Genomic DNA, 15,403 nt, shown 5'->3' on the forward strand with positions numbered 1-15,403 from the left:
AAAGGGGGGCCTTTTTTCTTCCGCCCACAATTATTTTTTTAAAAGATTTATCTTAAATTAAATATGCACCATCATTGCCTCCTGTCTGCCTTCCGACCACAAACACTACACCAACTACACGCACTGTTTGGATCACTCGCCACGTACGGTCAACATGCCCGAGCGCTCGCGAGACTATGTGCAAGTGTGAAAAAAGAGACAGCGATACCGCGGACGGACACTAGAGGGGGTGCAATCAGCTGCTGCCTAGAGAGGTGTGTCGAGGCTTCTGTAGTCAGTCACTCATTAGTAGATGACAGGGGAAAGAAGGAAGAGGGAATAAACTTTGTCCTAAGCTCACGGTATCTTTGGTTCTGTTTTTCCATTTGAGCGTTAAATGTCTTAATTGGACTGTATTTCTTGAATTAATACTTAAACATACGGAATTTTCCAGGTCGTGCTTTGGATATTTTATTCTATTTACGAAGTACTGTAGGCACTAACATTGGTAAATCTACCTCTTTAGGTAGATTTGTAACCAACACGTAAAGGTACTAACTGCATGCTTGAGCTGGCATATTAGGTATAAAAATAACTCTACGTCTACCTGCAGATACATTTACATGTTATTTTGTATGTTTTGCATGTGGTAATACTTCACAATAAGTTGCTATTCTGATAAAATGAGGTGGAGCAAGGGAAGTCATACGAATAGCCGACAAATTGTGATTTTATGTGGATTTCATATAAACTTCATTGGAAGTAATTTTAGTTAATATGTGATTGCAGTTCATATAGTGTTTGTAAGTTTATATAAAAAGTAACTTATGCATACATTAGAAGATATATTTTTACATAAAGTTGCAAAAAATACTTGAGAGCAAGCCATAAAATATGTGATGTTTGTTTTATTCTCCCAAACTTGTCTCCTAGTTGGAGTCAAACACAAAGTATCGATTACAGTTTATATCCGTTCAAAATTGGATGATGTGAACACACCGCTTTATTCCACTGGTCACTCTTCTCTTGTTTGAGGACCCCTTTTTAAGACACTTCTCAGTCAGGACCCCCTTTTGGAAATACATCAAACTGAAGTTTGTAGCGTTTTTAAATAATGCTTATTTAAACAATAAAATGCGAAAAGCAGAACTGAAGGTTAATAGGTTGCTGGTAAAATCCCTTTCTTTCCAGTAATTCCTGAATAATCAGTGAGGGAATTTAATTATTGAAGACTTCCTAAAGACTGCATTGCACTGGATTTGTTTTTTGTTTTTAAATTAAATTTTGATGTATCTTATAGGCTGTAACCTATGTCCTTGATCTAATAGCAAACACACTGTTCAAACAGTACCAAAGTCCTGCAACAGACTCTCAGAAGACCAATAAAAATGGTTGTAAGTAATTTAAAAGCTTTAAACCCCAAAGATACAGTTTGGTTCCACTCTTTACAATAAAATAGATCATTAGTGATCTTATAATTTTTAGCCATTAATAATTTAGCAGTGTATTTGAATGTAAATATCCTTTTAGGATGGGTGTATTATCAGAAAGATCCAGTACATATCCAGGTATAAATATTGTTTTAGGATATCATAAGAAGGATTTCAGCTAGAAAACTCTATGTTAAGTGTAAAGTTCCAGATTTTCAAGCGACAGTAACAATTTTAAGTAGATCAATTAAAGTACATACATGAATGTACTTACTGTTAAAACCAGAAATATAATGTTGTTTAACAAGCTGACTTCTTTTCAGTTTAGTGTGTTATCCTGATGGGTGTTAATCAGTATCGCGCGTCTTTTTATTATTCGCTGCAGAAAGTGTGGCGATTGATGTACAGTATCTTATATGTAACATGTAACCTGCAGCCCTGAATAGCTTGTTTCTTGTACTTATGTTCTTACAGGATATCAGTTCCTGTGCTATTCTGAATAAGTTTCATATGTATTCACATGTCTTCAGGCAGTCAGCGACGTGGAGCTGGACCCTGCCCCACCCGGTTTACAGCATGAATATGTAACTCTCTTCAATACTGAGTCCATACAGTTTCTTGCAGAGCTTGTCTCCACCTTTGAAGAAGAAGTTGACAGGGTAACTTTTCTAGAAAGAACATTCCACACTTAACTTTTCATTAGCGCTGTAGCACTGTCTGTGGTATTCTGTCTGACAAGGACAGGTGTGTCAAGTGCACCTAGTTATACATTTGGAATTATGGGTAGTAGCACCAGGACAGCAGGGTGGCACAGTGGTTAGCATTGGTGCCTTGACGTGCTGTGGCCCCAGGTTCAATTCCTGGGGTACAGTCTGTATGGAGTTTGTATGTTCTTTCCGTGTTCACAGGGGTCTCTGCCGGGTGCTCCAGATTTCAAAGACATACTGGTGGGTTAATTGGCTTTTGGGAAAATGGTCAAATCGGCCCTGTTGTGTTTTTGGTTTTGTCTATGTGCTCTGCGATGGACTGGTGTCCCACAAAGGGTGTATCAGATCTTGCGCCCAGTGCTCCCCTGCTGCACTGTACTGGATAAAGCAGTTAGAAAGTGGATGGATAGATGGATGGGTACTAGCACTCTGGTTGAGGGAGGGGAGCACCCAGTGAATCTTCTGTAGGTGTGTGCCTACTTTGTGTTTTTGTCAGAGTGTTACTACATTCAATTCTGTTTGAAGCTGATTCACTGATATAGCCCTGCAGGTACTTACTGGTTTTACAGTAAATTTCACTTTGGCCAGTAGTTCCACAAACTAAGCAAAAGCACCTGCATTTTATTTTAGGAGATTATACCCATCTTACAAATCTGCTTTTCTTTTTGTAATAAGGCCAACCCCCAGCAGTTTACAGTACATCCATATCTTAAATCATTTAACTCCTTTCTACCATCTCAAATTTCTTCAAAATCTGCATTAGGTGTTCCGTCTGAGAAGCAACTAGTTACTAGTTAATTTTACACAAATCTCTATTATGACACAGGTATGATCTGATCTTATTAGTGCCACTGAAATCAAGCAGGTGCTTTATTCACTTATACCATCCACCCATTTTTTCACTGCTTCTTCCAATTCAGGGTCTCGGGAGCCGGAATTGGACAAGTTACAGGTGCAAGGCAGGATACAGCAGCCCAGGTCACATAGACATTAACACAGATGTGCACACACTCACACCAGGGCCAGTTTTCCCAGAACCCAGTTAACTTACCTGTATGTCTTTAGTCTGTGGGAGGAAACTGGAAAGCCCAGAGGAAAGCCACACAAACATGGGGAGAACATACAAACTCCATGCAGATAGCACCCCAGGTCTGGAATTGAACCCAGGACCCCTGCTCTAACCACTGCGCTATCTTGGTGACCCTTACATCTACTGTATCAAGCACACTAAATATTTCTTATTCCACTCCTCAGATTTTGAAGCTGAGGATTGCAAGGAAGGTGCAGCTGGACCTCACAGGAGACCTCCCAGGGTTTTCCAGCCTTACGGCTCATATCCGGAACGATCCAACATGGACAGTCCTTACTGTTCCTGAGAGGCTGCAGAACAGGCATGTGGACATCGGAGACCTGGCTCCCTGCCATACAGAGCGCTTCATAAAGGCCTTGAGCTCCACAGCTCAGGGGATCCAGGTGAATAACGTGGGAGTTCAGGTCATTTCTACTTCCCTCCCAGTCGCTGGTATCTGTGGTTATATGAATTAGGCAGTGTACAAGGCTGTGGTGAGGCGGTGGAAATTGGAATAATTTGTGAAATTCTGGGAAATTGACTACAACAGCTTTATGAGCATTTTTTCTCATTTTGAGTTGTTTTTGATATAGTTCTATTTTCTGTTGAACAATTATGTTTGCAGGTTGATTTTGATGATGGAAACTGTCCAACGTTCTGCAATCAGATAAAAGGCATTTATAATGTTCACAAGGCAGTTCGTAATCAGTTCCTGGGTAAGTTACTTTTCACTTGTTTCCCCCAGACTGGATAGAAAGTGGGATGGAGGTATGGTTGTTGGCACTGCTTAAATCCTGAGTTCAATTCCAGATTGAGGTCTTATGATGGGGTGTTCTCCCCTTGTCCTCATGCGTTTTTACTAATTGACGCACTTTTCTCTCACCTTACTTACCTGCTAGTTTATTTTGATGTGTCTAAACTGCTCCTTTGTCCTGTCCAGGTTATAAGCTCGTAAGAAAATAAGAAAGCTTTGTAAAAAAGGAGGTGGCCTTTGGCTCATGTTGTTCTCTTGGTAATGACTCTGAAGTGAACCTAAAATTCTATTCAGCTGTTTCTAAAGGTGCCCAGAGTTTGGGCCTGAACCAGCTGGCCAGGAAGCCTTTTCCAGATACCCACTTTTGGAATGAATATTTGTTTCTTATTCCCTGTCCATTATGAATTATCTTTAAGTTTTCTACTGTGACTACATATCTTTGTTTCCCTACTGAGTGTGAAACAGTCCTCTGTGTTGAGCCTGTCAATAGATTTATTGTATCCCCCTCTATCTGTCATTATACAGTACAACAGTCCCCTGTGTTGAGCCTGTCAATACCCGTTAGGATTTTACATACCTGGATAAATGTAGACTGCAGAGATGTATTGTATCCCCCTCAATCTGTCATTATACAGTGCGACGGTCCCCTGAGACCAGGAATCAAATCTGTTCATGTTCTTTGAACTCCTTCCAAGGTTATAATATATTTTCTGTGATCTGAAAAACAAAACTGAACACAGTATACTAGTATGTAATTTCATGTCCCTGTTGCTTGTTAAATAATTCTGGCCTGTTAGACAAGACCTTCCCTTTCTAAACCCGTTTAGAAATGTTGGCTGTCTTTTAAAATGCCCTTGATTTCTAAATATTCTTCTCATGCTTCTAATCATTTCTATAACTTTACCCCCACAGAAGTAAGATTGATTGGTTTGTTGTTTTCTGGTTCAATTATGAGCCCCTGTTTTGTGGATCAGTGTCACATTTCTAATTTTCCAGTCTTTAGGTACTGCTCCCATTCTAAGGAGAGTTGAAATATTCTAGCTAGGTGTCTATGAGGAACTTGCCTCTTTTTCTTAAATGTGACTGGGAAGATGCCACCAGGCTCTAGTGATTGTTTGTTTTTAACTGTCCTGACCCCCTACAGAGCCCTAGTACCTGTTATGTTAAAATTACCCTGTGCTTACTGCTCTGGAACTTACACTTCTGGGCTGGGTTCCTGTTTGCCACACCTCATACCTTGACTAAGTGGCCTTCTGGTAATGGAACATTTGGAGAGTCCATCATGACTTGCAGATTGTCATACCAGCACATGACAAGGAAAAAAAAAGTTGCTTGCTGAATGAGTTGACAAAAAAAACCAAAAATGAAGAATTTGTTTTATGGGCACTCCTTGTGAGCTTTATCTTTGTGTGTTTTTTGTCTCTCTAGGTGTTCCACCCATTTCCAAGGCCCCTGTATTTATGCTTAGGCCCCGAGCTTGGAACATGGTTGAGCACAATATGATGGTACAGACTGTTGTATTACTTCTATCCTTTTTAACAGGATTTTCTGTGAAGTCCAGATTATGTTTTTCTGACGCCTGTCTTTGCATTTCGTCAGGTCAATGGCAAAGAAGTGCCTGGACCCTTGTTTGATTTTGGGTTGCTAATGTTCCACAATGGACAGCTGTTGTATGAAAACAAAAGCGGACCATTTTTCTATCTGTCCAAGGTGAGGAGACTCTGTTGTACTGTATTTTTAAATGGAGCTTTTTAAAATATGAAAGGACTCTCCATTACAAACTATTAACACCTTGTTTTTTGTTTCAGTCATATACAGTACAAATAATGACCATTGTAAATCTTTAATTGAGTTGCCTTCTAATTACATTTCCTGTTTCTTGTCCCTCTTTAATATATAGCTTTTTCTATTAGTTTCTCTTTTAAATATTGCTAATTTAATCCTTATATTGATTTTTCCTCCGATACTATTAGACGAGGTTTGGGAGATCATTGTGATGCAAATTTTAACTGATAAGTGTATAGTATTTTCAGATTAGATTATTTACCTTTACATAACATAATTTCTGTTTTGACCAGTGTCTACCTTCTTTAATCACAATTTTGCATGAAACGATACTAAAGTACCATAATTAAATCTTACTATCACTTAGCCAGGGAAGTTTAATACTGCCTTTGTGCTTTTGTGTTCTAGATTGAAAGCCATCTTGAAGCAAGGCTGTGGAACAAAATATTCCTTTGGTCCGAGGAAAAGGTGGGAAAAACCCTAAATGTCAGAAGAAATGTAATTGAATCTTCTCCCGACTTTTGCTTGAGACACACTTAATCAGATTTGTTTGAAATGTATGTTCTCAACCAAGCAAAGTGTTGTCACCCACCGATACTAAACATGTTGCCGTTAAAGTCTTCTTCACTCCAGTACTTGGACATAACCAGCTCATTCATTTCTATATTGATTTTGCTAATTATCAATTAAAAATTTACATACAGTAGCTAGTTTTATTGTGTGCGGGTTTTTGGTAATTAATAATTAAACAATCAAAGAGCTTGCTGTAGGAAGCTTGTGTAATGGAATAGGCTTCTTCTCACCCAATAGAGGAAGAATGAAGGTAGTACCATCTGTTCTGCTTTTATGTACATCTGTCCAAGATTTCTATGTGGCAAAAAATCAGTTACAAATATAAATCTATACTACAGTAAAAGGATAAAAAAAGAATTTGGATTTTGGATATTGATTACACGTTTTTTGCATTGTTGATTAATTGATCATTTTTGACTGACTACAGTACGATCAAGTGACTCTGTTGTACAAGCACTAAATCATTAATTAGCCAGTTGGTTGTGCATGGGTGATGAGGTGAAGCCTGGTGAAAATCAAGGTAAAAAAACCTCAGATGGACCTGCCAGTAGTGGAATCATCTGCCAAGGTTTTGTGTAGACTACCCTGATGGACGTCAGTGGGTGTGGCTCAGACATGGCAAAATAACAATCTCATTGTTGTGATCCACCGACCAATCAATGGGGTGGCCCACTTGCAACGGTGTGGGCAGAAAAGCTAGTCTCCACAGAACTCCACGAGAAGTAATACATGACTGCACTTGACCTCCCAGTGACACATCGATCAAGTCATGGGACTTCACTTGCTGTTCTTACTGATGTACATGCTGCTCATGTAACACTGATTTTTCTTGGGAGACGAGAATGTGTCAGTTATGCCATGGATGCTCTGTTCACCAGACCTGAGCACCATTGAACAGTTGTGGGACGAGCTGAGATGACATTGGGTATATAGAGTTCAGAGACTGGTAAACAGGCACATGCTTGCCCAGGCACTATGAGAGAAATGGAACAGAATCTCACAAGACCGAATTTGCAACCCAGTGCAAAGCATGCATCACAGATGTGCAACTTGTATCGTTTCCAGTGATGGCCACAGGTGCTGGTAGCCTGTGACTGTAAACTTAAATCCACTGTTGAACAACTCTTTTGATTACAAATACACTTCTGCTATGTCTGTTTAATAGAAAGTCAGAGACGTTCTACAAATAAGATTTTGTCATTTTCATGTTAATAACTCTGAATTTGTTTCAAGTGTGAGTGATAGATTTCTCTTGATGCTCACTATATTAGAAATGTACCCAACACTTGTTTTAATGTTGTTTAAAAAATATCGTGGTGTAGCACGATGGCGCAGTGGTTAGCACTGCAGTCTCACAGTCCTGGGGCCCTGGGTTCAATTCCTTTTGTACGTTCTCCCCGGGCTCTGGTTTACTCCCACAGTTCAAAGACATACTGGGAGGTTATTTGATTTCTGGGGAAGTTGGTTCTGCAGTGCATTTGTGTTTTGCTTTGTGTCTGGACTGGCGTAATGTCCAGGGTGTATCCTCCCTTGCGCCTGTTGCTTGCCAGGATAGGCTCCGGCACCCCCAAGACCCTATATAAAGTGGTTAGAAAATGGGTAGATGGATGAAACAACAATGCCAGCATTACTAGCATTGTTAATGAAGCGGATATATATCACTGTACTGAACAGAATAGAGAGACAGATTTAACTTGTTTTTGCTTAATCTGTATTGTCTGTGTGTAAATCATGACTTTCTGTGCAGCTTGGTTTGCCTGTAGGCAGCATTAAGGCCACTGTGTTGATAGAGAACATTTTGGCGACATTTGAAATGGAAGAGATCCTGTTTGAGCTGCGGGAACACTCTGCTGGGCTCAACTGTGGCATCTGGGATTATTCAGCATCCTTTGTCAATAAGTTTGGTGAGCAACTATATGATTTTACCTGTGTATTGTTTTTCATATTCTTTTTACCTTTCTAAATTCCCTTTGTCTAAATTTTGTGTATTTGCTCTATAACCAGTAGATGCAAGTCAGACCTCTTCAAATCAACATATCTAAAACAAAAGCAATTTTATAATGTATCTCTATCCCCACGGGATCCTGCACTTATTGAGAAGTATAAAAGCAATCCTAATTCTGTCTCATTCGTATTCCACATGATATTTACTGAGAAAAGTAGGTTAGAGGGCCTTTTGTATTTTATGCAGGAACACTGATTTTCCAAATGTCAATTATTTTGTTCCAGTGATGTTGCCAGTTTAAAGCTGGATCAGTTTTTTTCAATTGAAGCAGTTAAAAATCCAGTACATCAAAGCAACATGGATGGTCACATTTTATGCTGAAACTGTTTTTTAAAATTCAAACGTTAATGTTTAGAGTCTTGACTCTATGTCAGAAGTGACCAGCCCAAGTCCTGAAGAGGCAAAATACAGCAGATATTTTAGGTCCCTTTCAAAACACAATTTCTAAGCACTTGGAACACTTTGTTTTGACCACAGAAGGATGCGCAATTAATTAGTTTAGAGTTAGGCTCTTAAGTATGCTGAGAAATTGTGGTTTGGTTGTTGATAACCAAAAAAATGATATCCAACAAAAACGTTTTTCAAAGTTAAAAAAAAAACACAGAACAAGCTAGTATCTTGACCAGAGCAAGAGCACAATTTGTCTTTCACATCTGAATTGTGGGACTTCTAGGGTGAAATCTGTCTTACCTTATGCTGATTCACAAGAAGCACTTTGAAATTTAGAAAGAAGTACTAAAACACAAATCTTTTGCAATCACTAAAATCACAAGCTGCTTGAAAGTCCAATTAATTCATGCGACATCGGGACCTGACATGTTTCCTTCAAGGCCCATCCTTTGTTTACAGTATGTCCTTTGAGGATATGACAACATGGCAGATGTCATGACAACATGGCAGATTAAGAGATCGCACCTGTCGAATACTTTTAGATTTTTTTATTCTAGTTGTCTCATGACATTTTTTCAACTGAACTGGACTACGCCAAAAGTCATTGAAAGCATTGATCTTGTCATTCCAGGTCATCGCCCTGCTTTTCTCCTGCCTGACCGTAGCAAGTATGTGAACATGGAGAAGCTGTTTCTGAAGAGCTACATGGAGTTACTGGTGAAGACCTGTCACAGGAGAGGAGCACTTGCCACTGGGGGCATGGCAGCACTACTTCTGCCCAGAGACAGAAGCAGCTCTTACTGCCAGCGGGTCATGGCCACTGTCACCAGGCAAGCAGTCTCCTTCCGTGAAATTCTCATTGAAACTGCACATTACGTTGATGGTACAAGTAGCAGTAATCTTCTAAGGATCAAAGTTGGAAAGTAACACGTTTTTCCTATAACAGCGCAGTAAATTATGATATTTGTAATCTTCTAACTAAAGTATTGCACAAAAGAATCTAATATCAAGGATAGTGTTCATTTTCTGTCACAATACAACTAAAATGATATTGTGGCAGTCCTGAGGATTGTCATATAAGGACAGGTTAAAGGAGCTAAAGAGGAAATTATATCTAAGTGTAGAAAAACCAAAGGGAAATAAGGAGAGGATCAACCCAGGAGACTCTTTCACCCTTACTAGTGAAAAGAGGACCTACAGAAACTAAAAGAGTGTTAATTTAGGAAGGAGAATAGGAAAGGTTACTTTACACAGAGAGTTGTGACTGTCTGGAACAGGCTTCCAAGAAAAGCAGGTGCCTGAAGCTCTTCTAACAGTCTGGATAGAATTTTAGACTCAACTTCTACTTTGAAATGAACAAAATAGAGAAGATGATTGACTGCATTTTTCATTTTTTACAATATCACTGTTGATATTTATTGTGTGTTTCTCTCAAAGGTTAAAGTTACTTGAAATCAAGGCTGGAGTTGATGGCTTCATGGTCTATGATCTTGATTTTATTGAACCCATGCAAAAGGTGACGTATATTACATTTAAACCTCCATTGCAAATTTGTCATCGTTCATGTCTTTTCACTGTCCACAATGTGTACCAAGAAAAAAAATTCTGATCTACATTTTCAAAATGTAGCAGTGATCCACGATAGTTGGGCTGTATGCTGCCTTACTATTCAAAAACATTTTATTTAATCACATAGCAAGAAGCTAAAGAACCATGAATTTTTTTTCCTGGTTCCTAATTCTCTGCTTGAAAAAGATCTTTAAATGAATTTTCATAAACTTTCAATAAATAAAATGATTTCTAAGACATCTATGGTATATTTCTATAGTAATTGTATTCATTGTACAAATGCATTCTAGAATAATAGGAAATGTTTGGAATCTTTAATTTGTCATGTAACTGTAAAAACAAAACAAAAATATTGGGCTTCCTTCTTCTTAGCTTTTCCAGGAACACACTCAGGGACCAAATCAATTGCACGTTCTGCGGGAAGATGTGTCTGTTACACCCACAGACTTACTCACCATGCCTGCGGTCAGTGCTTTTTAAGTATTGTTTACTATTTTCATTTGGTATCAGAAGTTCATATGAAACAGAAAATTGTTATACAAACTTATGTTGTATTGTCAGTGTTTCACAGAGACAAGTTAGGCATATGTCATAATGTATCATTGAAAGAGACTCTCCATTTTCTAATCTGATATCAATAAATGACTAAGATTATTCCAAATTCTGTTGTGTTTTAGGGAATTCAGTCCTTTAGGATAAATGATCAAAGATATGATGAGGATGCATTTATGTCTGGGAGCTAGATCTTGAATTTTGAAATAACATATTGATAGATCCACAGAGAGACATTTCTGTTAACACATCCCAGTAGACTAAAGTAAGCATGCAATTCAGGAATTTTAGCAAGTGAACATTAGCTCAAATATTTCAGCTGAATTTAAAGAAAAAATGTTTTTTTGTGCATTTCTATGCTCATTTTGAAACAGATAAATCCCAAAGTTTTTTTCAAAAGGAACAAATATATTTCTCAGATAATCATTTCAAATATGGTTGGTATTTTATTTTTAATATGGCCAGTAATGTATTTTCAACACACTTTTATGTGTTCGTGCTGTCATCAAATAAAGGAATTTCCACTGGAATAAAAAGAAGAAAGAAGGCTGGGCTCATTATAGTCCTATACATGTATAACTAACACTTTATAACATTATTCTTTAATATTTTGATGGCTTTGGAAGGTAAATGATTAAATACAAAAGTAAAAAACTCAGTTGTGTTTAAGAAAACTCCCCAGTATTTTTTTATCATTACAGTTTACAATGTTGCTTGCATTTCTAACATTCTTTTGGACTTTTTGTTTGGGATTTTTACATGAGAATGTTGCTCCATTTACCTTTGTATAGCTGTGACATGTTTCACTGTAGGAAACCAAGGACTGTAGCAGATTCCTCCTACTATATGTAATATACAGAATGTAATTTGTAATTAAACTTTACTTTTCATTGTCTTTAGTAATACAATTTAAAAACAGAAATGCAACTACATGCATTCTAATTCTGATCAGAACATCAAGAAAATCTCTTTACAATTCTTCTATTAAGACATGTTACTAAATGGCAGTTAAACTATTTGGGATTAATTGTATCCTCTTTTTGCTTCATCTAGGGTGGAGTTACCCTCCATGGATTAAAATATAACATTGCAGTAGGAATTCTTTTCATAGAGGCTTGGCTTAGAGGTAAGGCTGCTTTCTTTATGGTTTGTGGTGTATGCGTTACTTGGGCTATGTCAAGTTCAGTAGGTAGGCTACTTTGGTTGCTTAATTTTTTAGAGCAGTACAACAACAGCCAATAGCCAAATGACTGTTTGGATCGTCATTTTGTAAGTGTCTAGAATATTATAAAGTGGATAGGATCTCCTATTCACCAGGCATATTTCTTTTTTCTTACATGAGATGTCTTTAAAAAACAATGTTCTGGTGATAGCACTGTTAGTCCTGTGATTAAATATGCTACAATTATGGGAAAATGTGAACAGACCCTATAAATAATCACATTGATAAGGGCCAAAAGCAATTTTACAGTATATTTAATAATTGAGTTGCTTTGATTTTTAAAATCTCACTGTTTCTAGGAGAGGGACACTTTTTCTACAAAGGTCAGGTGGAAGACTCAGCTACTGCAGAAATTTCCAGATCACAGGTCCGTAAGTAAGTCAAAGTGTGATGAAACAACATTGTTAAAATCACTGAATCACCCATAATTATTCTCAAACAACAATCTAAATATGAAATAGCAATCAATAGTAACTGTTTACCTTTATTCATATTTTTGTTTTTAATTTAAAAACAAAATGTTTTCATACCCAGATGTGATTGCGAAGGTTCATTTTTATAAGAAAGTAAGAGGTTACGAGATGTCCATCTTGCCCATGGTTAAAAATGTGGATTGCTTGTTCCAGATTCCCATAAGCCATTGGGTAAAGAATTGCTTGCCATTCTCTTGTTTTACATTCCCACATAGTTTACACTTGTGACCTCTGGTTCGTATTTCTCTGCTCAGTCTGAAGAAGTCCATTATGTTGATTTTGGGTTTGAGTTGGTTTAGGCGATACCTACCTTTTCTGAATCCACAAATTCAAATCGACTGTTTCCTGCAATATTATTTCCATATAGGATAGCCTCTAGTTTAGTTCAAATAACTGTTTATATTATCTTTCATGTAATTGAAGTCAGGAGAATTGCTTAGAACTTTTTATGGATGGGTACTTATAACAGGCTGGTCTACAAATGGACAGCACAAGTCTGAAGTTTAAAAAAATGGACAAGCAGCACTTTATTTTACAAATAAAAAAATTAGGAGGAAAAAACTCTTCTTTAAGGTGTGTCGCTGTCAGCTTGCCTGCTGATAAATCAAGGATTGCTCAGATCCCTGGTGTGTGGCTTGATAACACCTCAACATCACACACCTACTGAAGAGAGCACCGGTTTGTATTGAGAAGACCAGAGCTGACGTGTATCATGGTATAACAATCAGCAGCTGTGGTCTCTGAAACAAACTTCAACTGTCGGCCTGTCAAAGTACTACAATAGCAATTCTCCTGTAAAGTACAATTCCTGTCTTTAGAGAATGTTGGAAACGTTTGTCAATGACTTCTGAATAACGTCTCGTTTCTTTGAGTACAATTGGTACGATACCATTTGGCCCTGGAGATTTTTCTTGAGTCCTTTTTAATCATATTATTTACTTTGTGTCTGTTATGCAGTATTTTAAATGCAGAGCTAAACATAATCAGCTACAAATAATGAAGAAAGTATTATTTTCAGTGATGCTTTCTCTAGCAGAAGCAGCTGTGAAAGAGAAGTGAAAATTAACCAAGGAAATGTAACTTCATTATATATAGATAAAACAAATGCTGTCAATATCATTCCAGTATCAGGCATCAGCCTTCAGCTGGACAGATCTTTTTCTGGTTGGTTGGGAATTTTCTGCTGACTACTGTTTTTTTTTTCCATGCTCCAAAACCCATAGCCTTATGTTCTTTCCTTTTACTTTAGGTCTGGCAGTGGATTCGTCATCAAGTAAAATTAGAAGATGACAACAGAACAGTAACCAGACATCTGGTACAAAGTCTAGTGCAGGATGTCAAAAGAGAGCTGAAAACAACAGCTGTAAAGTTTGCCACTGGGAAGTAAGGACAGTGCTACTGTATATATCCAGATTCAGAACTGTAATGTCCCTTCAGGAATATTAATATTTAAAATGAAAGCATAGTTCTCGAAAAACAAAACACAGTTTAATCTATGACAAAACAAAACCCTACACACGTAAGCATGTGTGTTTGTGCCGGCCTGTTTTTCAAATTTATTTATCAAGAGCCACAGTCCAGCATGTTTAAAGGCCAAACTAAATACCTGTTTTACAATAAAATTGAGAAAACAGAGACAAAGGCATGAGGCAGAGACAAAAATGAGGTTAAAAATTCAGTTTACTGATTAAACAGCTCAGTTTCAATAAATATCATAAGGTTCCCTACATCTTGGAGAATATTATCTAATGAACATTGATCTTAAAACATCTGCCAGTTACTACTGTGGCTTGCAGTCCATGCTAGTGCCTTGTCTTAAAGGCGTGTCACCATTAGAGTGATGTCAGTAAACAACAGATCTAAGTAATGCTCTCATTATCTCAGCTGGCTAAAATACAAAAAATATCCATACAAAAACAGATTATTGTTTGGTGTTCCAACACTAATTCTACACAGTGATGGGATCTCAATACCCCAATGGAAAAGTAGTTTATAAAGAATTTTGCATGGCAATACTGAATCTGAATCTTCATGTCAAAAAATGAATTGCCTACCATCTCTACAGTTTACTCTCTCAAACTTTTTCCCCATGTAATAATAACTCTTCATTATTTCATTCTCATTATTAATAAAAATATATGCAGTTGAGTGCAGTGAAAGCCATACATTTTTCAAATCAGTACAAGTCCAAGTTAAAGTGGGAATCTACTCGCCAAAATCTTCTCTTTCCTGGACTACAAGCTATAAATATTCGTGACCTTGTTTTTTTCTTTTCCCCCTTAGAATGGAGCACAGGATTGACACTGCCTCCACAATGTTCCTGGAAGTTGTACAGAAGTATGAGTTTCCAGAGTTCATCACCACCTATTTAAACCTGGATCATACATTTCTTAGCTCAACTGCTCATTACAACAGGCAAGATACACCAGGGTTGCTAAAAAGCAAGCTGTAAACTGAAAAGAGGCAGATTTCAAGACAACTTGTTTTTTTACCTCCGTCTTACGAAATATGAGAAAATAAAATTGTCAAAAAATAACATCACCGATTTTGATCTCTCTTGTTATGAGAAGACAGCAGCTCTGAAAAAACAAATTATTGTACTTTATCATTCAAATGGTGGTTTGAGACAGATATTCTGTCCGGATTGAGAAAGAAACTGAAACATTATAAGCATAACAACTCCATTGACATGATACAAGAATTCCAAAAGCTGGAGAACACTTGTCTTTGTGTTTGATGTGTATCACAACAACCAAATCAACAAGAGTGGAGGATAATATTTACATCATGTAACCTCAGTTAAGGCAATCAGCTTACCGTTTCTTTGACAGCAATACTTCCTTTGGATCAGAATTGACTACAGGTAAATGCAAGGCTGAATACTGTAACTATGTC

The 15,403-nt window shown here is 37.5% G+C and overlaps 1 protein-coding gene across 5 annotated transcripts; it reads left to right on the forward strand.

Annotated features, from left to right (window-relative positions):
• The first annotated feature begins 63 nt into the window (after nucleotides 1-63).
• On the forward strand, nucleotides 64-15,044 carry ugl (ureidoglycolate lyase). Of its 5 annotated transcripts, none has more exons than XM_088629940.1 (16): nucleotides 64-341; nucleotides 1,328-1,373; nucleotides 1,940-2,068; nucleotides 3,371-3,589; nucleotides 3,811-3,901; nucleotides 5,368-5,444; nucleotides 5,539-5,649; nucleotides 6,133-6,192; nucleotides 8,045-8,201; nucleotides 9,324-9,522; nucleotides 10,130-10,208; nucleotides 10,634-10,726; nucleotides 11,867-11,939; nucleotides 12,335-12,402; nucleotides 13,758-13,891; nucleotides 14,792-15,044. In XM_088629940.1, exons 1-16 carry the CDS (start codon nucleotides 64-66, stop codon nucleotides 14,958-14,960), a joined length of 1,983 nt encoding a protein of 660 aa, XP_088486066.1. In that variant the 3' UTR covers nucleotides 14,961-15,044. The 5 variants fall into 5 exon arrangements, with proteins under 5 accessions (XP_088486066.1, XP_088486095.1, XP_088486104.1 ...); XM_088629969.1 differs by having other exon boundaries at nucleotides 170-433; nucleotides 1,280-1,373; XM_088629978.1 differs by having other exon boundaries at nucleotides 170-433; nucleotides 1,308-1,373.
• Nucleotides 15,045-15,403: the final 359 nt, after the last annotated feature.

Source organism: Lepisosteus platostomus, chromosome 1 (genome assembly GCF_059453375.1).
Source record: "Lepisosteus platostomus isolate fLepPlt1 chromosome 1, fLepPlt1.hap1, whole genome shotgun sequence".
In the NCBI taxonomy this organism is placed as follows: Eukaryota; Metazoa; Chordata; class Actinopteri; order Semionotiformes; family Lepisosteidae; genus Lepisosteus; species Lepisosteus platostomus.

Excerpts from the sequence above, each read along its gene's own strand:
- ugl (XM_088629940.1), top strand. The coding sequence starts at position 64 with ATGCACCATCATTGCCTCCTGTCTGCCTTCCGACCACAAACACTACAC. Across the intron at positions 10,727-11,866 it reads ACTTACTCACCATGCCTGCG|GGTGGAGTTACCCTCCATGG; the intron begins GTCAGTGCTTTT and ends TGCTTCATCTAG. Across the intron at positions 12,403-13,757 it reads CAGAAATTTCCAGATCACAG|GTCTGGCAGTGGATTCGTCA; the intron begins GTCCGTAAGTAA and ends CTTTTACTTTAG.